Source organism: Amphiura filiformis, chromosome 5 (genome assembly GCF_039555335.1).
Source record: "Amphiura filiformis chromosome 5, Afil_fr2py, whole genome shotgun sequence".
Classification (NCBI taxonomy): domain Eukaryota; kingdom Metazoa; phylum Echinodermata; class Ophiuroidea; order Amphilepidida; family Amphiuridae; genus Amphiura; species Amphiura filiformis.
Window position 1 is genome coordinate 57467748 of NC_092632.1, and position 26119 is coordinate 57493866.

At 37.1% G+C, this 26119-nt stretch overlaps 1 protein-coding gene across 1 annotated transcript; it reads right to left on the bottom strand.

Moving 5' to 3' along the window:
- Positions 1–13015: 13015 nt before the first annotated feature.
- On the bottom strand, positions 13016–25907 carry LOC140151691 (gamma-aminobutyric acid type B receptor subunit 2-like). The gene is made up of 8 exons (XM_072174027.1): positions 25838–25907; positions 25501–25578; positions 24822–24987; positions 24394–24526; positions 21458–21565; positions 20282–20404; positions 15384–15521; positions 13016–13204 (listed from the first exon to the last, which is right to left on the bottom strand). Exons 1-8 carry the CDS (start codon positions 25905–25907, stop codon positions 13016–13018), a joined length of 1005 nt encoding a protein of 334 aa, XP_072030128.1.
- Between the last annotated feature and the right edge of the window lie 212 nt (positions 25908–26119).

A 26119-nucleotide genomic window follows, 5' to 3' on the forward strand; every position in this document is an offset into this window, starting at 1 on the left:
GGAATGTAAATGAAATTATTTAACTTTTTCCTCCCGCCATGAGTATTTCCAACTTTGTTTATTTATTTAAATGTTTGTATTTTTGTCCTGCCTTGCCTGCAACCGGAATGGGTTGCAGTAGATCTGGGCTTTATATGTGTTTTTCTTTATGTTGAATAAAGATGATTTATATATATTACACACGCATTGTACGTCGACTCGACGCATAAACTGTGTGTATATCGCTATTGGTCTTATCGCTCATTCTACAAAATTTGGTGCCAATAGCATTTTTTTCCATTCTTTGGTCCACAAAAACTTTGTCGAGCATTTGGGGCATCAAATATGTTATTTTTCTGGTAGAACTCAACGAGATCTACACGAATATATATAGTTTTCCATACTTTAAATTGTTTCTTCAGCCTGATTAACCCTTGCAAAGGGTCAAAATTGCTAAAAATGCGTTTCCACTGCTCAAGTGTCAAATCTGACCCTTAATATTTTCTTTGAATAAATGTGTTTCCTTTCCTTTTTTGTTCTTTTTTAATTAGATAACGCACCATCATATTGTTTATCAACATTATTTTTAGTGATTAAAACGTCTTTGTGTAATTCTAAAATAAATTGCACTTTCCACCAAAACGCTGTGAGCTACGTTAGCCTTTTATAACACACGTTACTGGAAAAGTAAAGCAGAGGTATCAATGTAGTTTGCTGTTTTTGAAAGGAAACATTCATAGGTTTATAAAAATCACAGTAAAAATCGTGATGCTATAGCATTTTTGACATAGAAATGTTGTAAACATTGAAATTTTGACCGACCATGTTAAGACTAGTGAGCTACGTTACCAGGATTCCATAGTATGCACTTGTATAACATGTACTTCCTAATAATATGTGATAGGTACCAGTGATCGAACCCCATTTATATTAGAATTAAACGACATAACGTTCTAACGTTCGCAAATCACATCAAAAACATTAAAACCTGTGAACTACTTTACTGTGAGCTACGTTACGCACTCATCTACGCATCTTTAAAACTTATATGAAATGGTGAAATATGTTTTACATTTCACTCAAGTGATCTTTTGTTTGCTTTTTATGACCTTGGATTAAGTAAAACCAGCCCATTTTGGAGCCGGTAACGTAGCTCGCATTACATTGAGTTTTAGTGTTAAAAAACATCATGACTTCCTGAAAGAAAAATATCCAAGTGGTGTTGGCAATCTTTTACATCTGAAATACGTCTTATTTGAATCCCATAAGCTGCGTGAAGCTCCCGATAATTATGATAATAATAATCGGCGAGCTAAATACACGCATTATAGCCGCTGGAATGAAATAGCCAATGACCCCCTAGATACATCCTAGGGTACCCCCGACCCCAGAGGTCAAAGGTCATGGGCTACAGGGGGCAATATGTGTAAAATTTGAAACAGTTCTAACCCAAGAACTATAGCGCCCTCAGGGTTCATACTTGGTGCAATGATGGCCTATAACCCTAGAAGTATACTATGCTATCCGCAACCCCAGAAGTCAAAGTTCATATGCTTTAAAAAGCAAAATATGTATGACCTATTAACACAGTGTAGCGCAATAGGTAGTGTCTTGGTAGCTACCTGTATTTGCGATGATAAAGGCTTCAAATATACGTCAAGACGTACAATGGGGTTAAGGGGTTTTAACCGCTAAGAGTGGCACTCCGTTTTGGGATTAAAGGGGTACTCTCCAGTCTGGTGGTGTTTTAGAGAGAGAGTGCGTGCCTGGTGGAATATAAGAGAGAGTGATCATCTGGTGGTATATTAGAGAGAGTGTGGTCCAGTCTGGTGGTGTTTTAGAGAGATTGATGATCTGATGGGATATAAGAGAGAGTAAAGGCTTGGTAGGGTATTAGGGAGAGTGTGGGCCAGTCTGGTGGTGTTTTAGAGACAGTGAGTGTATAGTGGAGTATAAGAGAGAGTGAAGGCTTGCTGGGGTATTAGAGAGAGTATGGGTCAGCCTGTTGGTGTTTTGAAGCGAGTGAGTGTCTGGCGGAGTATAAGAGAGAGTGAGGGTCTGGTGGGGTGTTAGAGAGAGTGTGGGCCAACCTGGTGGTGTTTTAGAGCGAGTGAGTGTCTGGTGGAGTATAAGAGAGAATGAGGGTCTGGTGGGGTATTAGAGAGAGTGTGGGCCAGTCTGGTGGTGTTTTAGAGCGAGAGAGAGTCTGTGTCATAGTGGGGTATAAGAGAGAGTGAAGGCTTGGTGGGGTATTAGAGAGAGTAGGGCCAACCTGGTGGTGTTTTAGAGCGAGTGAGTGTCTGGTGGAGTATAAGAGAGAATGGGGGTCTGATGGGGTATTAGAGAGAGTATGGTCCAGTCTGGTGGTGTATCAGAGAGAGTGATGTTCTGGTGGAGTATAAGTTAGTGTGAGGGTCTGGTGGGGTATTAGAAAGAGTGTGGTCCAGTCTGGTGGTGTTTTAGAGAGAGTGATGGTCTGATGGGGTAAAAAAAGAGAGTGAAGGCTTGGTAGGGTATTAGAGAGAGTGTGGGCCAGTCTGGTGTTATGAGCATTACATGTATATCAAATGAAAGCTTAAAACAAGGGCTTTCACATGGTGCTCACCAAGTTTTCGTTTGTAAAAAAGGGGAAGGGGGTTAGGTGTGGTCACGGGCATAGATATTCGTGTTTGGTCAAACACAGTTACTGTGCCATCTAGTATTATTTTCTGTGAATGATGGTCGAAATTTAAGTACGTTGTAAAAGATGGGTTGTTCCATTCCACGAGCGGAGGCAAGTCACTAAATATCACTTGCCTCATTTACCTCAAGTTACAAGTCATGTTACAAAACTGTCCTAGACTCCCAAGCAATGACCAAGGGCTTGGTGTATAAACTATAAAGTGGTTGAAGCAAAACATGTAAAAAGCAAGAGTCAGAAGTGTAAAAAGCATGTCAGAATTTTTTTAAATTTTAATTATATTTGCAAGTGTTTATGGATACGTCTGAAAGTGGGTATGGTCTTGTGTGTGGGTATTGTTACGAGTCGTACTTGACTCAAGGCCAAAATCACCTTTTACCCGAACTCACACGAATGCACAACACAAATACACTGTTTAAGCTAACAAAATCTAAGTCTTTAATTGAAAGCAAGTTTTGTTTGGTACAATATAATGACAACAAATACACATACACAATAATCAAATATAATCACTCTTTAACTATTTAGTACTTAGCCAGCATTCTTCTTCTTGGTGATCATAAAGTTCTTGCAATGTTCTGGACGACTGATATATCCTTATTCACCTGTCCTGCGAAAATCAGCGAAGTCCTTTGCACACTTGCATTGATAAATCCTTGCGTATAAAATCCTCATACGAAAATGGTGTTACTTTCTCCCAAGTACTAAACTCCTTGCGTCGTTCTCCAAACACATTCGTAACTCCTTGCGCAGTTCTCCAAATCACTTTACTCCTTGCGCCGTTCTCCAATATTAAACTCCTTGCGCTGCTTTCTCCAAACTTGGTGCTATTTCCACCTTTCACACAATATCTTCAGGAAGCAGGACTGCGATGCAGTTGTCCCCACTTATATTGACAGTTGCGTTGAATCAAAATACCAGACTTCAGCAAGTCGACAGAAGAATATATTTCCTTTCTTGGAAGAAGTACGTTCTTTGACGTATTCTAGATCTTCTCCGACAACACTGGCAAATAGTAGTACTTTGACTACATAAAATATTTCTGGTTTGCAATTTCCTTTCTTTGAAGGAATTGGACTGTAAGCATATTAGCTAGCTAGCCCAGATCAACACTATCAACTGTGACAATAATAAAGGCTATTGCAGCCTGTCAGATCTGTATCCAGATGATAATACTTGTAACAAAATTTCATAAAGTCGCCTCTACAATCCGCAGTAGACCCTGATGTCTTACTTTGATCCATTTTCGTAGCTTTGAAATAACCATATTTCAGGCAAGGCTGAACTTGTAGCACTGTAGGAATCCTCCATGGCTACACTTTGAAATACTCCCTGAGTATCCAGAATAACTGGTTAACATTAAATGCTCTCTTTTTGAGAGCTATAGCTACATCCATTCACATTACAATCATATCGATACAGGTCTGCCCAGAATTATTATTAACATTGTGTTTTATCCCCCATCTGGGATTTTCCCAATGTTCTAATCATAGACATTAGCATTTCACCTTACATCACTTCCTGTGGGTTTTTCCCATGATGTCATCATCTTTCTTTACAGTCTCAGGGATTTCCCTTGACATAAATAGTCTTGACAAATGATGTTGTTATTGCATTCATCTGGGTTTTCCCCTAGATGTAATAATAAACAAACTATTGCATGATTATAAAGACAACTTCCCCTATTTCATGATACACAATTATACATGGTACATCACAGTATGCACTTGCGTTTCTAGGTGTTTGTGCTTTGAAGGTTGAAACAAAATTTTGACTTAGTTTACACTTCCGACTTGTGATTGTGTTTATTGGTTAGGGTTAGGATTAGCACTACTTTTGGGCTCTGTTGCTATTAGTATACTATCCAGAGAGGTTGCTTCAGCAAGCGCTGACGCGCTCGATTGAACGCCTGGCACTACGCGCTCGCTAAGTCCGTGAGGGCCACAGACTGCAGCTAGGTTAGGATGTGGGTTTGTAAAGAGTATCTATGGTTTGCATAAAGGGTCATTTATCCTTTTAGAAGAAACTGAATATAATAAGTACGGCGTAATTCGCTGTTTACATAGTTTGTAAACATGTCCACATGTCATTGTTTACGTCACCACAGCTGTCAAATCGACACCGAAATTTGCCTTGGCTCAATCCCATAATGCAACGCGAGTGCAAAACTCGAGATCCAGGCACGCTCACAAAATGTCGTTTATTTTACTATTTACTGTTTTTTTCTTGAAATTACCACTGCAGTAGGTTTCTCTGGATCCCTTTTATCAAAATAAAGCGAAATGTTCCCATTCAATTTTCCTGCGAAATCTCTCTGTACCCCTTTAATTCAGCAAGTTTTTCACTAATAAAGAAAGAACCAAGCTCTAAAAACTTCATCTGTAAAGTGTGCCCTGAACTGAGCTGAATTTCAGATAATGTAAGGTCAAACTTGCTTTTAATATAGATGGAATAAAATTCTAAAAGCTTTTATATGTAGTATAGCAATAGTAAAATTGATATTTAATTTTTGTCATTTACTTTTTAATTGCGTCGTAAAATGTTCTCTGAACTGGACTTAATTTCCATAAGTTTCTTGTAGTACTTGCTTTTCATAAAAGATTTTATGATCTGTATTGTAACAATAGTAAAATTTATATTCGATTTCTTAGTTTCCTGTGTTGTTAGATGTGCAGTGAACTGGAATTAATTATTGCGATAAATATAAAGCAAAATATATTTAATTTTTTCCATCCTTTACGAGCCTTGCCACTATTCATGATATTAGTTTGACCCGAGAAGATGAGAAAAGACTTGACTTGATTAATTCTAAGAACAAACAACGTATGCTGAGAATAGACCGTGGCAAACCGCGCTATACTTTATCATAGACCTTGGCTATATCCAAAGAACTGCTAAACCCAGTGACCGCTTTCCCCGAAAAAAAGCGCGCACAATTTTGACTTTTACCTCTTGGACGGCGCTCAGGACATGTACTCTCCCTTGTCCCCTTTGCTACGCTTCTGCCTGAATTAATCATAACGAAGGCTCTATTAAAGGAAGTGTCCGGCAATCATAACATTATGTCTCATATGTTAGAAAAATAATTATCAAGCACGCATCACAAAGTCATATTAACCATAAAAACGAATAAAAACAGTCATCTCTCAACACGCGATATTCAAACTTCCCGCGCCGAAATTGTCTAGAGCAATGACGTACTAATAATTCAATGAAGCCTGACGACAAATGAGCATAAATAACCATGACGTCATTGCTCTAGAAAGTTTCGGCGCGGGAATTTTGAATATCGCGTGTTGAGAGATTGCTGTTATTATTCGTTTTTATGGTCAATATGACTTTGTTTTAAATAAAGCCATGTGATTCGTGCTTGATAATTATTTTTCTAACATATAAGACATAATGTTGTGATTGCCAGACACTTCCTTTAAGGGAAGTGTAATGAGCGTGAACCTGGTTTGAATCCCAGAGGGAGTGTGCCTGTAACCAGGGAAGTGAGACAGATGGAAGCCGGTCAAAGAGTACATCAAAGTGAGTATCAGACTTACCGCGATGCTGAACAAAAGAAGTACCAGGTGGGAGGGAACAATTGAGCCAACGTGTAGCATGTCGAAAATCAAAGTTCCCGTTAAAAATCAATAGCAGTACGAAGACATGCGCTTAGTCCTGACAATGGGCTATGTTATTTTACCGCAGAGCGTGACTAGTTTTATAAACTCAAACAGATTTCATACAATTTTATTAAAGCTTTTTAATATGTGAAAAGCTACCAATTAAATGTATATATTAAGTACGCTCTCAGATAGCAGCGACAAAACTGAAAATGAAATGAAATAAAATAATTATTTTACGCAGAATGTAAAGATAATACCCGACTCTGGAACATTCTCGTCAACAGCAATTTTGGGGTGGCCTGGGCCCACAAATAGGTGCGAGATTAATTTTACAATGTAATTTATGTGTCAAATGTGCATATCATTTTATATCAATAATTGGCGGTTTAAACGTAAATGACTGATTTCCGATATTTTTATTCTTAAAGAAACCTGTAAGCATATGGCCAAATACGGTTATTTTGGGTTGATTTTCGTAATTCTGGACTATAAATTTAACGTCACTGTCACTTTTTCTCGAATAAAGCGACATATTTGAAAATTAATCGAGAAAAACACAATTTTTGTCGATAATAATAAACCTGTAAATAAACAAACTGGCAATAGAAGCGGTATATCTGATCCACTTCAAAGGCACGCTGACTACATTGTTAGCACAATAGCTTGGTACGTACCATCTGTAGAATGTTACGTAAATAATTCAATAGATGTGGATTGACCACTTTCCATCTGTCTCACTTCGCTGCTGTAACAGACACAGCCACCAGAAAAGGACCAGCTCAGATCGCGCGCCAAATAAGTTTGCAGTTCAGAAATTGAATTTTTTTCTCAGCCTTAAAAGTAGGCAGAGGTGGGAATCGAACTTGGGACCTCACTTTTATAAAACTCAGTGCGTTACCACTAAGCCAACTGAGAAGCTGTGAGAAGTTTGATAGTAATCCTTGATATTGCTGAATAGAATAAATCAATTCTGATAGGCTTATTTATCTAATGTACGATGCTATTCAAAATTAATAGACGTTCCATAGGGCCTATACTAAGAATATAATGTGAAATGATTATCAATGAAGTTTTAAGTTATCAACAATCGTTGAGTCATGGAATATTACTAATTTCTTACTTATCTACCAAATAAATAAATAAATAAGTCAGTAAATAAATAAATAGGCATAGGCCTAAATAAATAGATAAATACATAATGCAGAATGCAGTTAGTATTTTAGTTAGAAAACTCAAACATTCTATTATAATTTTCTGCTATGCAATATCCGCGCCTAATCAATAATGGGTCTTTCACCATGCTCACACCATGTTAAGAGTAGAAGAGGGATTGTTGGTCGAAGCAACTTAAAAATCGATTTTCATTATCTAGATCAAGTATTATTGAAAAATAACACCTTGATGTTTTGCAAAAGTTCATTCTACAAATCGTATACTTTGCAAACTTTCTTAATTCATTGTTGTTGTTTTTTTTAGTTATGTACTTTTTACAAAAGTGTCGTTGTTTCAGCCCTCTTTACAACGCAACCCAAGAACCGCAGCACCTATAAAAGTATATCTGTGATATTTTAATTCTTCTACACACTCGCTATGAATTGAGCAATACGGTTTTCGTCAAAGCTTTCTACCATTCGTAAGATGCCGTGAACTACCAAATCACAACAGTTTAAAATTATTAATAACCTTAAACTACTATACATGACGGCGTTGATTATACTGCTAAATGTTGCGTTGGTCCTGTATGGACTAATCCATGCTGGCTGTATCCCTGTAGGATTATCTACTGACCAGCTACTAAACAACTCAGTAAAGTGGATGCTTTTACTGTACCCAATCAAGTCTACATATCAAGGTCATAGCAGGGCATTTACAAAGAATGGTCAAAGGTCAACGTTTTCAAAGAAGTATAGTACAGATGTTGACGCAAGCTTTCGTGCGGGAAACATAAAAACATACTCGCCAGTCGTGGCCTTTTTATGAAATTTGATACGGCGCTGAAGTCTATGGCTGTCCCAAAATCAGTTCCAGACCCGGTTTCCAGACGCAAATTGTATGTTGTTACAAGGAATACAAAGTAATTTTATCATCAAGTGACCCACATAGAGGAATACGACATCTATCGTGAGCCAATCTGTATTCTGTTGCCTGCAAAAGCCGACGATCAGGTAACATTAGAAAATCATTTTGGAAAAAGCCAAGTGTTATTTATCTCTAATGAGCGACCCACATGTAGATAGGGGTCCAATGGTCATTTTGTTGATATAGGCCTTTGTTCCCATGTTGATATAGGCCTATTGAAGTTAAATTCCCTCCGTATGTTGCTGTGATGATTAATAGATTTTGAAGAATCACAGAAAATAGACACTAACAAAATTGTCTCTTGAGTTAAAGTCATTCACCCCCCCCCAGAATCTTGCTTTTAAAAAATAGAAAATCACACCAGACAAATTAATTTAAACCAAGTCAGACACCCTCTGATGTCGTTTCAAATCACATGGAGGCAAATCACTTCCAACTGACCGGAAGTGCAACGTCATTATAGTTCCTTAAAAAGCTTAAATATGAGCATAATATTCGTGTATTTCCACACCAATATTTGTATTACATCATTTTAGGAAAATATATAAAGTTGAAATATTCTAAGGCAGTCGGACATGATATATAGTGCATAAACTTGGCGCATTGTTTCAATAACAAATGTATTTCTGAACGCCTCGCGGCGGCGTGTTTTTCCGTACCCCCACCCCTTACAAAAGGGGGAATTTGAATTGCCTTTGTTTTGTATTTTGTTTGCTTAAATATGGATAAAGTTTGATTTCTGTTGTTAATCATGCAAATAAAACACAGATGAGAGATATCAATTAGTTTTATAAACGTTCGACTTCTTTTTCATTAAGTTTGTCGTTTTACCTCAATTATTTATCTTTGGCTTCGTGGCGCAATCGGTTACATATTTTTTTCATATCACGCGTATATCCTGGGTTCGAACCCCACCCAAGCCTTCTTAAATGATTTTTTTTTTTCTTCTTCTTTTTTACATTTTCCCAGCTTGTGATTTTGAATCATATAGAACTGGTCAAATTCATACAAAAAATTTTTCCTTTTTTTTGGTTTGTATATTTAATTGGAGAATACTGTCAACTTTTTGCCTATTCGGATCGGGGGGGGGATTATGCAATTATTACATCAATTATTAGGCCTACATTTTTTCCAGATTTTGAAAAAGCAATTTGAGTACTTTTGAAAATTTTGAATATGAAATTAAAGAGTATTTTGTTTTCAGTAATAGGCCCTAATCAGTTTTATTTTTATTTTTCGATTTTTCACTTTTTGAATATTTTATAACAGTTTCGTGCTCTAAACATCGATCTACAAAAACTCCTTGACCTGAGTATATTTATAGAATTTTCGGAACGTGTTGTGGCCGTGTGTCAGGGGCTAGAACATTTGTTTTTTTCTAAATTTCAATTTCCTTCTCATTTCCTGTTGTATAGACCTATGCCTATACGCGCGAGATTCAAACATTCTAATAATAGGCTATTATTCACCAAAGGCAGAAATCAGTGATGATCAGGGACTCTATTGTATCTATTGTAATATAATAATGCTGGGTTTTCTCCATATCGCTTTGCAATGAAGAATTCTAAAAGCAGCGTGACTATATTCGCGTTAATTTCATGATAAAGCTTAAAACGCATTGAAAACGCCAAATTGCAGTCACAAAATAGTAAATCACCAAAATGGTAACGTAGGTATGTGGAAAAGAACTGAAATAACTATAACAAACTATGTGCCCAAAGAGTTGTCTTTGGCATGTCACTTTTTTGAAGTATCACCAAAAATATCAAATTTTGGAAAAACGCCCCAAAAGTTAAAACAAACACGAACCTTCCAAAATATATAGATTTTCGGCTATTTTCATAATGATTTTTTAAATTTTAAAATCGATTGTGGCACTTCCTCTGTCCCCGTCTGGAAAATTGATTTTTAATTAGCCTTGATATCTTTGATAAAAGAAATCAATGCTGCTCTATATTCAGTGGCGGCGCCACGGGGGATCACACAGTCAGAACTTCCCCCAGTTTCCCCAAGTAAAAACTCAAAATTACGAAAATTTCCACTTTTTGAAGCTTTTTTGCGCAAAATTGGTTGATTTTAGAAAGAAATGAAAAAGGAAAAAAGAAAAGGAAAAAGAAAAAGAGAAAAAAGAGGGAAGAAAGGAAGAAAATGAGAAAAAGAGGAAAAAATAAAATTTAACTACACGGGGACTCAAACCCACAATAACGATTAATAATAGTAGATTCATAATAGTCCAATGCCCTCACCACTCGGCCACGACTCAACTTACGCATTTGCTTGATCTCAAAGTGACTATATAGGCTTAATTATAATTTGATGCAATAATGTGATTACAATCGCGTCCGCATAATGGCTCTTAGAATAAACGCAAATGTCGGCTCTGAAATTTTATACGAACTGATGGCGAAAATCTCGTTTTTTAGCAAAACTAGCTTCAATTTCGAGTGAAAATAAAATGAGGTACTTAACGTGCCTTAATTAAAATATCAATAATTTAACAAACCAGTTTTTCTCATGCAAGTTTCTCCAAAATGTTCCCCCAAAACGAGCTTCTAAAATTAAATCAGTACTATATTATTTCTTTGAACGGTTTGTAGCACAATACAAAAAAGGATAAAGCAATCACTCGGCGTGGTTTTATATGGGGCACACATTTGAAAAAATAGCATGGAACGCGGTTTTGGTCTCGTTTACAAGGTGCCTAAAAAGAATATAAACGAAATATTTTCAAACGGATTCTAAAAATTTGTATGAACACACAAAATTAACGCACCAACATTTCTCTCACTGCGATATTTAATTGATGATAAAACTTGATTTTAGAGAATAACTTTATACGTCTTTTATACGTTTTTATACGTTTCTTTGTCTAACCTTAAGCATATCAACTGCATATTTCAAGCACGGATCTTTAATTGTCACTGCACGGATTTTTAATCTCGCTGCACGAACCAGGAGGCACGTTAAAATAGCCACTGTATTTCAATCATTGTGATAAGGATTACAAAAAGTCATCCTGGTGAATTATTATGGGAAAATCACTTTATTGGCCGAGTAGGCGCCTGCAAAGTCCATAAATGCGAGCCAAGTCATGGTCAGGATTAAGTCGATGGGGGCCATCCGCGCCAAACTAGCTTAGTTCGTTTGGATTACGATCCAAGACGCCCACTATCGCGAGTGCATTGGAGCGCGTAGCACTCTCGCCGCGTCACGGGAGCGGTAAACGCTGTACGCCTATGATACTGGCGTCGCGTAAAATGGATGGATGGCCCCAGCTATGGCCGCCAGTGAGGTGTAGGAATGTGGCTCGTCGGATTCGTCTATAGGCCAACTGCACGTATCCACTACCTTCGAAAGCCGTATCTTGCTAAAAAAATGTATTTATGCCAAAATATTACAATTAATGTTAATTTGAATATGTTATCTTTATATTTCATGCAAAAATAATTATAAAACTTAAAAGACCGACTCAGGTACCGATGTAATTTCAACCAAGCATTTCACTTTTTCGAAGTGAATCGAGGCTCTGGATGACGGCGTGCTACCATTCATACTCCAGTTCATTCATAAAAATATCAAACTCACTCGATAGTATATACCATAAGGTACCATAAAGTACCATAAGGTATATTCGAGCCAAATTAGGACACCGTCTGGGTATTTTGCCTTCTTGTACCATGCAATATTCATAAATATACCACTGTAATACCCATATTTGGCAAACCATTACACAAATATTATACACGAGTGCGCCACCAATTCCGTGTCATTTTTGACATGGAAAACATCTAACTTCTGTTTTGATGTTTTTAAGGTATGAAGAGTGTGGCCTTCAACACGTAAAATTGGGCTATTTAGCATAACAAAGGGATAGTTTCCGATACACTGTGAAGCAAGCAAAGTGGTGATTTGCGTAGGAAGACACTATGAAATAAGTAACGCCCGTTATAATTTCTTTTTTGTACATTTAATGACAATACAAAATACGTATTTACATTTATGCGATACCATTTATCTTAAATCCGGACAAAATTATCCAAAATCGCAAATTACTGATGTAATAACGCAATTCACTGTGTCGGGGTTACAGCCATTCAGGTGCCTACACAAAATCTACAAATTTCTTTGTCACACTTTTTACATAAATTTAGCTGTCAAGTTAATTGCGTAAATAAATGCAGAACGTAATAATATAATAGTTTCCGATGCGCTTTTCTTTGTTTGTTTTTCTTTTGCTTCTGCGCATAGAATGTTAATTGACTTTTCCATGTGAAGAAGAAGCTAATGCGGATGTTACGGATATCCAAGAACTGACATCTCGTTCAGCAGATAATTTTGCATGGTATATTCAAATAATACGAGTAAATATAATATAAAAAATAAATTAAATTATGCTTTGAAATCTTCTGTTAGGACATTTCGCTGGCTAGAACTCTCGTTATATATTTTTCGTTGTTGACTAACGTCATTTATTGGTAATGAATATTTTAAAACAATCGGATACTTCACGGTGCAGACGAGGTCTAAGTTCACAAACAAAGAAATAGGTTGCTGCCACATGATACCAAACTCCCATGAACCAATACGTTGAATTTGTATTGTATTCGTAATACGTATGTGCAGTACATTTAGATCAAACTATACGGACTAGATAACATATATTTTAAGCTAATATTTCACTGCCTTGATCAATTTTGTAATTACTAGTTAGCTTAGAAGCTAATGCGATGTTATCGATACCGTCATCTGTACAATCAGCTCCACAACTCGTAATCTTACGCTGCCAATCATCCTCGCTATCATTCCCTGGGATATACGTCCCGTCGTATTGTTTCCGTAACTCATTTTCCAACTGCAATATAAAAATATTTGAAGTTGAACATGCGCGTTAAAAAAACCCCACTTGGAATAAAAGTTCTGCTTTGAGCAAGAACGTATCACGGATCCGCACTATGAGTTCAGAATAATTCTTAATGAGAGTTTGAAATCATAAGGGTATAATTCCTCATAAATGTTCATTTTGTGAAGCAATCCCGGTGAAGCAATGAACACCCTTGGTCGATATAAGGGAATGTTCATAAATACTTTGGTGAGGGGGGGGGAAAATGTAGGATCAGAAATAATTGGGTCCTAAAAGGGAAAATTCAGTCCTTAATAGAGAGATAAAAAATTGAGGGTAAAAGTCAGGGGTAAATTGTACAACAAGACATTTTGTACTTCAAAGATTCAAATCAACAAAATGTGCGCACTCATTAGTAATAACTCCAAACAGTCACAACTCCAAGAACACATATTTTTGGTTTCTATTTTAGGACATGAAAGGGGGATCAAAAATTGTTAGACCATAAAAAGAGGGATAAAAAATATCAACTTTTTAGGGGATCAATCAATTTTTAATGTCCAAGCTTCCAACTTTTCCAACCACATCAAAGTATTTATGAACACTCCCTTAGTGTGTGGGGGTGGGTGGGTGGTGGTTGTTTAGGGGTCGTAGTTGGGGTGACAAAATGCACTGAAAGCCAAACTGGAGTCAGGGTGACTCTAGAAACAGAATCCAGCCACTCTGCGACTCTGTGTCTAAAGTGACTCTATATTGGGAGTCATCTGACTCCCTTGAAGTGTCATAATTTGTTGACCCCGATGAAGTGTCATCAATTTGACTCTCATGAAGTCATTTTAGACATAGAGTCACGCAGTGGCTGGACTCTGCTTCTAGAGTATAAACCCAGACTCCATTTATTGAGTCACACTGAGTGACTGAATCAGACAATCCGACTCCAGGTAGCAGGGTGAATAGGCTGATACTTGTACTGATTAGGTGAAGCATTTCCTTGATTTTAGATCCAAAGGTGCCTCTGGCCCTTGTAAAAGTAACACGGTGTAATATTAGGGTCAGAGCTCGCCTTGGCTAATGGCTAGGCCAGTGAGTGGGATATGTCATGGTGTGAACAATTCATCACAGTTACAAAAATTTAAGCTTACTATTATTAACTTTACCTCACCGGCAAGTTCAAATTCTCCTGTGGAATTCAGCAAAAGAACAAGATAGCCTACAGTATGAAAATATCACATCACACTGTCCAACCACCCATATGATATACCGTGTGAATGACCAGCATGCTGAACAGCAGCAAACAGCAGCAGCATAATGCAAAATGGCTGCTGCCTCAGCAATACACTGTGTATGGTGTCGATGACTCTGAATTGGACTCTGAATTGACTCCATGGGTAGAGCCAATTGTCTTTGTAGTAAATGTCAGGTGCAACACCTTTTGAGAGTCGGTGTCAAACAACACCGTGCACGACTCCGCAGGTAGAGTCAATTGACTCCACAAGTAGAGTCAACTGACTCTCTTGTGAAAGTAAGACGACTACTTTTGACAGTCTGTGCTTGTTTACTCCACTTTGAAAGTCACCCGACTCCATTCTGTCAGTGTGGCGGGAAAACGTCCTTGGCGTGTTGATAACAACATATACACATTATCCGCCTACACATGATACTACTCCATGTATACAGCATTTTGTAAAGCACACCGAAGCACGGAAAGTGCACGTTAACAGTGGCGTAGCCAAGGGGGCAAGGGGGCAGCTTCCCCCCTGTGAAAAGTCTTGCCCCCCCCTGTGGGATGGTGGCCGCCCCGACATTTAAGACTTTTTGGTGTTTCTGACCAAATTGACATTATATTTTGCCATTTTAACCTAAAAAGTGCCAATTTTTGCGCGCTTAGCGCGAATTTATTCCATTTCTGTACCATATTTCAGTTTAGCGTCAATGTGGCAAAATTTGATTAACTGATTTTGGCGTGCCCCCCCCCCCCCTAAAATTTGTCTTGCCCCCTTTGCCACCCCCTCTGAAAAGATGCTGGCTACGCCACTGCACGTTAATAACAGCATTGCAATATGGGGACATTTTAAAATATTATTTTACAGGTAAGTATTAAAATACTCTTGCGGCATTATATGGAGAGCAAATTATCAAGTACTGGAAGAACGTTACACAATATTACAAAATAAATAACACAATTAATCACCTGAATATTCCTCTCGTCACTATGGATGCCTTGATTGGTTTCTACATGAGGCACTGAACCCGAGGATCCTCCTGGTCCCGATGTTGATACACTAGACTTTTGCAAATCTTCGTTTTGATGTTTAAGAACCGATATCATCTGTACAGTAATATAGTTTGGAATTACAAGTCAACAAGAATACCAGCATTGATATGATTGAAGACAAACATTTATAAGACACCCACCTTCCGCTTCACATCATCTCCGCAATCACTTCCTTTTACCATTACCCGCATCCACACTAAGATCAACATCTCCTCACCACAGCAGCGAGGTGAACAAACTAGGCGTCTTTAAAGGGTTTCTTATATATTTGGGCAATAATTATCATTGTTATAAAAAGAAGTTTACAAATGCATGATACTTCGTGGTGCCCATGAACATGATGAAGGGCAAGCGCAAAGGCTAAAGTAGTAAAACTAATCTGAAATTTCAAGTAGTTCACCTACACTGTATAGATGTTAGAAAGGATCTTTAATGGCTGACAATGTTTGATCATGGTATCTCGACTACAAGATCGTGGGATCATGCGGTCCGTCGAATTAGTGCTTAGGCTATAGGTAAGGGTAAGGTTTAGAGTTAGAGCAACGGTAAGGAATATGGTTGATATCTAAGTTATTGTGGTTTCGAGCTAACGACTATTGACCAGTAACCACCTAATTTAGCTTGAATAACAATATCTGTTTTTTTAAATCTGAGATTGCCAAGCCTTTGAACTTATACTGCGAAGGCATTGTTACATCTACATGAAGGTAAAAAAAAATAATATAACGACCTCATTGTAGCAACAGCAGACTTTCACCAAATTTGAAAAAAAAAGTGGTTCCACATTTGTACCTATTTACGAAGCAGACATAAAGATTAATGTCCTGATCATTATTTTGCAAAATACATGTACATGTACAATATACCAAATCGTTTTGTCTTTTACCTTCGGAATAAACAAAACAAATATTGTCAAAGTTGCGCAGACAACTACGGTACACGATGTAAAGATGAACAATGTCGACGGATCATTGGTAATAATAAAACTCACGACAACTCCTATAATGCACAGTACTATGGTGTTATAGATGCAAGTTCCAATTAACTTGCTGTCATTTAGCGCTGGTATCGTCACCTTGTGGAACAAGTAAGTTTGATGCAAAATATTAACAGTTTGGTAATGCAGAAACTAAAACTCAATATTTGAAAAGATCAAATGTCAACATTCGCTCATAGGGTTGCCAAACCCGCGATATAATAACCTTATAGGACGCATTTTTAAGATTTACTCCGGGACTTTTGACAATTTCCTGTCCTATAGAAACCAATGGTTAAATAAAATTGGACGACTTTTAAACATTACTTAAAGCTTTTAGTCAGAGACTCCTCAGAAGCATTGTTGATTACATCAAGAAATGTGATGGGGTCAAGCTTTAGTGCCCTGTGGGACACCACATGAAGAGTTTCCCCTTCTGACAAGGCAGAGTGGTACTGCACCCGTTGACGACGAGCTGTGAGGAAGTTTATAATCTACGGCAGTAACTCGCTTCTGACACCAAAGCCGTTTTTTAACATTCAGGGTGCACTACACTAAATCCTTCCGCATTTGGTGTAACCCTTCATAGTTCCGGTAAAAAATAGCACCTATGCGAAATATATCGGCGTCCCGAGGGAACCAAATTTGAGTGACTCTTGGTTGTTTTGATCAAAAAGATAGAATAGGAGCTCAACATTACATATCTGTTCAGAAAATTTTCTGAAACGAATGTGCATGGGTAATAGGCCCTCGGAACAATATCATGGCCGGAACTGGTAAGGAGGCGAGCGTATCGGCTGAAATTCGGGATGGCGCTGTTCAGGAGTTCGTATCTTTTAAGTTTGTCTTAACCTGTCCCAAAAAATTAAATTTAAATAAAAGTTTAATCTTTATTTAAGACACTGGTTTGATCAAAATATTAAAAATGTTGTTACATGGGGTAGAAAAACAAACTTACTTTCTTGTATTTTCCCGTGTATTTCAATGGGACGATTATTTAGTGGTGTGTGCCCTTCGAAGACTCATTTTTAAATGCTATGGACATGATTAATACCTGATTTTAAGTGCCAAAAAGTTGAGATTTTTGACTGAAACTGATGTCTTTGCAAAGAAAAAAAGTCTGTTTTTCTATTTCCGTCTACAAATACGCGATATCATTCTTAAACGCACGAGAAATTAGCTTCAAAACGCAAGTTCCCGTCGAATTGACAATTTAAGACCGTGCTTGAAATTGAGCTATTTTGGCCCCAATATCATAGAAGTGGTCACTTTTGGTTATCTCGGTGCTGAAAAAATGAAACATCTTTGGAATTATTTTGATGCAAAATGTAATTATAAGATCAAAACTCAATTATAACCGTTTTGAAAATAATCACTGAACCTTTAATTGGGTCTCAATAGACATTTAAAGTCAAAGCATACTATATTATGGCCTAATGATGACAAAATAACGGCATTTTTATCTCATGACCAAATGTTCAATTCCCAAGAGAGAAATTTATTAATTAATTCTAATGATGGGGTTTCTTAATTTTAGATCTTGCAAAAATAATACACACAACTTGGAAATTTAACATTTTAGAGTGTCAAATTACCGTTCTATCTACCCATAACACCCCCCAAACTTAAGGCATATGCCTATTGACACGTCCTTATATTATGCATGATCTAAGAGTGGGGGGGGGTGAAATGATCACATGTCGCTTTTCGGTCATGTTAAATTTGTGATTGTACATATATTTTTGTAAACAAAGTCACTTTTCTGATGTTAATGGGATTATAAATACAGTTTAACATGGTCAAAATGTTGCTCTGGCCCTTGAATGCTGAAAATTGCGAAAAGTATCATATTTTCACTCAGTCCAAGCTTGTTTGAAGCCCTGTTTTATAACTTTGGAGTGAGTAGCGATAAAAAGCAATTACACTTTTTTAGGATGTTGACCACTGATTCCAAAAATAAAGAATATCAAAAATATTTTTTTTCTTATAAGGGTGCACTACACTAAATCCTTCCGCATTTGGTGTAACCCTTCATAGTTCCGGTAAAAAATAGCACCTATGCGAAATATATCGGCGTCCCGAGGGAACCAAATTTGAGTGACTCTTGGTTGTTTTGATCAAAAAGATAGAATAGGAGCTCAACATTACATATCTGTTCAGAAAATTTTCTGAAACGAATGTGCATGGGTAATAGGCCCTCGGAACAATATCATGGCCGGAACTGGTAAGGAGGCGAGCGTATCGGCTGAAATTCGGGATGGCGCTGTTCAGGAGTTCGTATCTTTTAAGTTTGTCTTAACTTGTCCCAAAAAATTAAATTTAAATAAAAGTTTAATCTTTATTTAAGACACTGGTTTGATCAAAATATTAAAAATGTTGTTACATTGGGTAGAAAAACAAACTTACTTTCTTGTATTTTCCCGTGTATTTCAATGGGACGATTATTTAGTGGTGTGTGCCCTTCAATTTTTCCAGATTGTACATATCCCATACCAGTATCTGGGGTGACAGTGTTGTAGGTAGGAAGGCAGGCAGCGCTTGTGGGTCGATTGGGGTCTATTTTGTGAGACTGAGGCAAGATTATCATTTATAGCCATTGCAATTGCTTTTTCATCATTTTGCTGACATTTGTTGGTTATTAGTTGGATTCCCTTACTTGAGGATCTGAATGTGATCTCTGTAGTAAAATTCCTTCGCTTGATCGATAGCACGAGTAACCTTATTGCGGAAAAAGCGCCAGAGAAACATTTTCTCTCCTGCAAAAGCTACTCTACATGACGTTTCCTGATTAGGTTCTTAATCTCAGGAGTGATCCAAGGTTTATCCTCGGAATGAAGTTTGATAACGAAGGTCAATTGCTTCCTGAACATTAGCATAAAATGCATTCGCTTTATCAGCAGGAGTTGTCACGTCAATATTAAAATATTGGACTCGATAAAACCATAGCTCGACCAATAAATATGGGCTCAATCGATCCAATTTTATATCATTATTGGGTTATTTAAAGCATTGTGCTTAATGTCCAGTTTTCTAGTTTCTCCTTCATACGTTACCATTCTTGTTTCCCAGGCCAAAAAAGTTCCAAACAAAAGCAGAAGTCCTTTGTAGCTGTACAAGGCTATCAACCAATATGACAAGTGATAAGAGGTACATTGTTCAATAAAAGGTATCAGACGTTGATTTGGTATCTTGGGATCATCCTATATAATATTAAAAACAACAACAAAAACATCAAAAGCAAAACCCTCAAAACTATCAAAAAGAATAATTTAGGTCTTGTATTATTCGATAGAACCTCATTATATTATTATACGATAAATAAACTATGGTATAGATATAATAATAATGGCTGACTTTTTTCGAGAGTATTGTATTATGTCATAATATACAAATTATATATACTGCAATGAGAGGTTCTGGTTAAAACTATGTGCCCGGGGTGAGATCAATAGTAATAAAATAGTATTAATTGATCTCAACGAGATTCGACATTTGGACTCTCCGGCTTCTATCTTGATCTTGAGTGAACATCACAAGCAATTTAGGCACAACCTATATTTTGACTTCTAACAATTCGAACAGGCTAAAATCGGGCTAACCAATTACAGCAGCGGGAAGTCACGCTATGGCAGTTTCGCGTGTGTGAACTGTTCCGTCGCATCGAATACGCGCACACGGAAGACATGGTCTAAATTACTATTATACTACTAAGTAAACAAAACAAATAAATAATATGTAATAATAATAATAATAATAATAATAATAATAATAATAATAATAATAATAATAATAATAATAATAAAAAATAATAATAATAATAACGTATCCTTACACGTACCCGTTCGTACAGATCGATTACTTCCACATAAAATGGGTCCAATATTTGCCACAATGTAAGGACGCAAACGTCAAGACCGAAGAAACAAATCACCATGATATAAAGTTGATTATCGGTAATTTTCTGAAAGGTCAAAGGTAAAAAAAAGTGGTTTTGGTAAGTTCATTGTTCCTTTATTTGCTGATATCTTTTTCTAGGGCACACCTTCTTCTTCTTCTTTCGTATGTTCAACATAGGCTAAAAGTTTTTCCATTAAAATAACTGTAGTCACTAAACCTAGCGGGAGATTAAATATTGGAAATTGAATATTCATAATTGTATATTCGGGGATCCTGACAGTAGTCTTACCCGTCTTTTAGGAGTCTTGAGAGCATCAACACGATACACATGCCATGTCTTACTGAACATGGATCCAAATAATTGTATAAGAGCTTTTATAACATACAGAGGCAATAGATTACATAACGCATTGTTCCTTTGTGGCAATTTGATTTGCCGACAAGCTTTCATCTCACACAGCTAGATCTCACACAGCTCTTATGATGCTATGCACTCAACCGTGTTATACATACACAGGCTGTGTAGAGACTAGACTCGCTGTGTTTGGAGAAAATTGTGTACTCGGGTGTATCGGGGTGGAAACTGTCCGTGCGTAGACGCATTTAAGTAGCCAAACCTTTTCATCACTGTTCATAAGCGTATACATGTCTATATAACTGTGTCACTTTCTGTCATTTAACTATTTCACGAATATCCACTTTAAAAGCCAGTGAAAGGAAGTGAGGGAGCGAAGGAGTGAGGGTGACAAGAGGAGAAAGGCGATCGAGAGGGGATGGGATGGGAGGAAGACAAAAAGAAAAAGAAAGAAAGAGGGGAGGAGAAGGGGAGAGAGGGCGAGAGAGGAAGTGATAAAATGTGGGCATAAGAAAGAATTAATGCAGAGAAATTAAAATAAAAATAAAAAATAAACAGCACTAGGCAGTCATTCGATGATGTCAATGCCTTTATGCGTTACGTAATTAAAACGCCGAGTCAGATGTATTTCACACCTACCAAACACAAGTCACCCAACTTCTGGACGTCAAATGTAGGCCTACACTCTCATGAATTTTCAAATGTGTCAACGCTCTAATCGGACACAATAGAATAATAAATCCTCCAGCGCGTTGGTCTTACCCGTCTTTTAGGAGTCTTGAGGGCAGCAACACGATACACTCGCCATGTCTTGCTGAACATGGATCCAAATGCAAGTACAAAACCGATGGAGAGAAGCCACGCACGAACCTGAAAATTATTAATACACGCCTGGTAAAATACATATCTACTAAAACAGTTTTCTAGTGACATAATAATATGCAGGCATAATGTAGTTCTCATAGATATTGATAACTAAAGTTAAAACCATATTCTTATTAAAATTAGAGTTACGCAGCACAGTGTCGACTTCCTATTCGATAAATATAAATTTAATACTCCGTTGGTGAGCGACGGGCGACTGGTATTTCACCGAACGCAAGAAAAGGAGTTCTATCTGATTGGCTAGCAATCGATCGCTTGGGTCGCTTAGTAGTCAACTACAAACTCAAAACTGAGCATCGTATTCAATTCGATTGAAATCGATATTATATTATTGCCGTAAATAAAGAGAGTGATAGTGTGTCAATAATGTACATTGTATTGCAGCTGGATTTTACATGCATTCTTTTATATCAATTTTTTCTCAAAGAGTTGAATATGATCAAAATTTTTACTCAGGATTTCAAATTTTTACCCGCAAATTGCAGTTAAACATATCCACAGCAAAATACCGGTCCTCACTAATTAGTGTATTTAATTTCCAGTTAGTGTATTTAAGATAAAACCTGACAACAAATAAAATTTTCTTGCAATAGAAATATCATATGGGATACTGATATGGTAGGCCGCAACCGCCACAACGTGGAGCTGCTACGCGTAGCTGACTTTTTGCTCCGTGGAGCCAAATTGACCAATCATGATCATGTTAGAGTTTTTCATTACTCGGAGGTAAAACTGACTAATTAAGTACGACTTACTCATTACGTGAAGCGAATTTATTCATTAAGAATTTGCCAGACGAGCGTCACGTAGTTGCAAGATATCCTCGGTCACGAAAGTTATGATTCAAAAAGTAGTTTATGAAAAGTACGAACTGCCTTATTATTAAGATGGACATGCACTCATAAGAAACTCATACAGTATTGTACATAACTATATAGCTAGGCAGAGTGGTGGTAAACTATGCACACAGTTCTGCGATCTGCAGTGTATCGCCGGGAGCTAATTTGTATAACTTGCGCGGTGTCCCTGCGGAATTCGACCTTCAGCAAACTGCAAACCAGTTCGGATTTACTTTATATACTAGTAGTAGGCCATACATACTGTAGTTACTGTCCGTTTTCCTATACACAATACTCAGTGCGCTCACCATTGACGCGTGACCTCTACAAATAGTGTATGTTAGAAGTATAGGCCATTGCCTAGTTGACGTCACTACTGTGTAAAAAATAACCGGCCAATATTTAAAGTATTCTCTGAAATTCTAGAAAATATAGTTTTGCAACATGTCCTAAATTTTTAGCTAATTTAGGTGTTTGGAAATATTGGTACTTTTGTACCAAAAAATATGAAGAAATTATTTCTAAACCGTGTTAAGTCATTAAGCTTCTCATTTTCAAGAACGCTGGTTAACAATAAGCAGACTATTGTCTCATTTCGTAAACAAAAGCCCACAGTATTGTTACCTTGCGTTCGCTTTATAATCGTTCACCCAACTGAAACTATAATACCAGCTCATTGCTCATTGCACAGGTAAAACAGACACAAGTGCAGTGTGTATTTAACCAGAGAAGATCTGATGTAACATAGTTGAGCCGTTTTCATTGAGTGTTATCTTGGTTTAATAGCTTTTAATAGGGTTTAAGTCCTTCAAAGGTCGTGGTGAGTTCTACTGTAGACATGACTGCATCATGATTATTTTTAAGTCAACAACATTCAACAATATGATCACCGTGATAGTATGAGAGTATCAGTACCGTGGGTGTCAGTGATCCTGGCCTGACACAGTAGACAAACAAACAAACAAACACGCCACACACATGACACATGCATGCAAGGTAACATTGACTATACACTAATCAAACAATGGTATTGATCCTGTACAACTGGTCGTGGTTTATTTACAATCGATTCATTTAAAATCCCCATAGTAAACATTAATTTTGGCAAGAGTTTTCTCTCTCTGGAACGAGGATGCATCCACTGGCTCCGCGTAATGAAAAGATCTAATATGATTGGTCAATTTAGCTCCGCGAAGCGAAAAGTAAGCTTCGCGTAGCAGCTCCACGTTGTGGCGGTTACGGCCAGCCATATATTGATCATGCGAAAATCGTAAAACATAGAATAGAAACAGTGTGGCAGGCGCTCAAAATCTCAAATTGTATGCTTAGCCTGAGTTGCACGGCCTATCTCGAATAAAATCACCATGCGTAGTTGTTGAAAAACGTGAGGATTCATCGTACTATCACGGCAATTTTTAACACGAAGATATAGGGATGATGACGGTGTGCGCAGTAGCTGTGACCCCGGGCTGTGACCACTAACCATCAAGTTAAAATAATAATCTACTGTTAAAGTACCTTTATGACATTTACACTTAAAACACTTGAATAATGTGATCATTAAAACACTAGAATAATGTGAAAAATAAAAAATAAAGAAGAATCTATTTTTAATGGAAATCAAATAAAAAACATCGTTTTAAATATTAAGATATTCAAAGCCAAACTACATGTAACCAATTCAGTACCTTCTGTAATTTGAAGCATGTTTGAAAATGTTCAAAAATCATCAGCCAATGCCAAAATTGTTATGTATTCTACTGTCCCTGATTATATTCGCCTGACGTTACGAATAGCGTATGACAATGTATAACCCCTGCTTGAAATAGTCATGAAGACAAAGCTTACCTAAATGAGTAGGAAGCGTGTTGTGAAATGAGAGAATGGGAGTTGTAGAAATTATGGGTTTAGGTCAGGTCAGATCAAATGAGATCAGGTCAGGTCATGATATATTATTGCAAGTCAACCACATACCTGACAAGCAACCTGCTGTATATTCCTGCTGACTAATCTACTGTCAAATCCTCCAGCAAGAACACTTAAGAAGATTAGTATGATCCCCAATATAATGATGTTATTAAGATTGGGACTCGACATCTTCACAATCCTACAGACAAATATAATGTAAATTCAGTGGTAACGTTGTGATATTAATAGATTGTCTTTATCACTTATATTGGTTGATATTCAGGATAACAACGCAAGCGTTTCTTCCAGTGCTCGTGTTTTTTACTTTGAGGATTGTGGTTTGTGGAAATGAATATTAAAGGTTATTCAACAAATTGAAATTTAAAAAAAAGGGTGAGCTCTGTTTACCAAAATATAATTTCCAAAGTGATATCTACAGTCCAGGTAAATTTACTAATTATCCAAACCAATGTCTATATCTTGTTATCACGTACCTGTGATAACGGTATTTAATGTTAAATCCTAAAAAGAACACAGCCAGGAGTACTCCTAAACAAGATAAGACAGCCATCCCTATGAACGAGTTCCAACTGATTCCCATGTGAAGACGGACGATGGTGATTATAATCTTAGGAGTGTGATCCAATGGAACTTTGCCATCTGTATTGTAAATACAATATGTATCGTAAAAAGGTTATGTAGAAATGACCGCTATTTGTGATGGTACAACAAAACCAGTCTGAGGGCGTAGGTAAATGTCAAACTTAAAGCCATTATGTACGATTTCCGTCAAATTTTGATATTCTTTATTCAAAATGTTGGAATAATATTAGTAAATACCTGCCGGGAAGGGTTGTTGTCCATTTTAAGCTGATATAGCAATATAACGTGAAAGAAATCCCATTAAATTATTTTGGCCATTTAATATGCACTTCTGGGAGGATATAAAGTCATAATAAAAAGAATATGACTTTATGTCGAAATTTGCTCTGGTGACCTACAAACACAACAAATTTGGCTGATTCTATTTAGGTGCAAGTTGGGACACGTGTAAACATTACAAATATGCCCAAAAAAAACAGGTTAAAAAAAAAACAAAAACAATTTCATATTATAAGATCGTACTTTACAGCTTTAAGTTTAGGGGCACACAGTAGATACATTACAGCATACCTATCCATCGAACTTGATCCTGCCAGTCAAAAACATCTTCTTTGGCGTTGTAATAGGCTAGAAGATTACTAGCGAATTCTGGAAAAGGCAGCAAAAGACATTTGAAATGTTTGTCGATTATTTTGGATCATACACAGATTATGGACAGATCAGTCACTTCATAAGATTTATATAAGCGTTATCTATTATTGCAATGCTCGCTCGACAAATTTGAAGCTGTGTCTGAAGAAGAGTTATCAAAAATAATAACGCAATGGACCTCCAAGTCATGTGACCTAGACCCCCTCCCGACCTGGTTGTTAAAGAAACATATCCATATCTTTCTCCCTATTCTTACCAAGATCGTTAATAACTCCCTTCTTTCTGGCTGCTTTCCTGCTGAGCACGGTATTGTTACCATCACGCATGTGCTAAAAAAGGTGTTCCTTGACAAACAGCAGCTCTCGAACTACTGGCCTGTCTGCAATCTGGCCTTTGTTGGTAAACTGATTGAGAAGGTTGTCTCTGCTCAGGTCACCAAGTATGTCGAGTGCAATAAACTGGCTGAACCTTTGCAGTAAGCGTATCGGGCTGCTCACAGCACCGAGACAGCACTCCTGGCTGTTCATAATACCATTCT

Excerpts from the sequence above, each read along its gene's own strand:
- LOC140151691 (XM_072174027.1), bottom strand. The coding sequence starts at position 25,907 with ATGCGTGATGGTAACAATACCGTGCTCAGCAGGAAAGCAGCCAGAAAG. Across the intron at positions 24,527-24,821 it reads ATTAAATACCGTTATCACAG|GATTGTGAAGATGTCGAGTC; the intron begins GTACGTGATAAC and ends ATTTGTCTGTAG. Across the intron at positions 13,205-15,383 it reads GTGACGAGAGGAATATTCAG|TTGGAAAATGAGTTACGGAA; the intron begins GTGATTAATTGT and ends TTTATATTGCAG.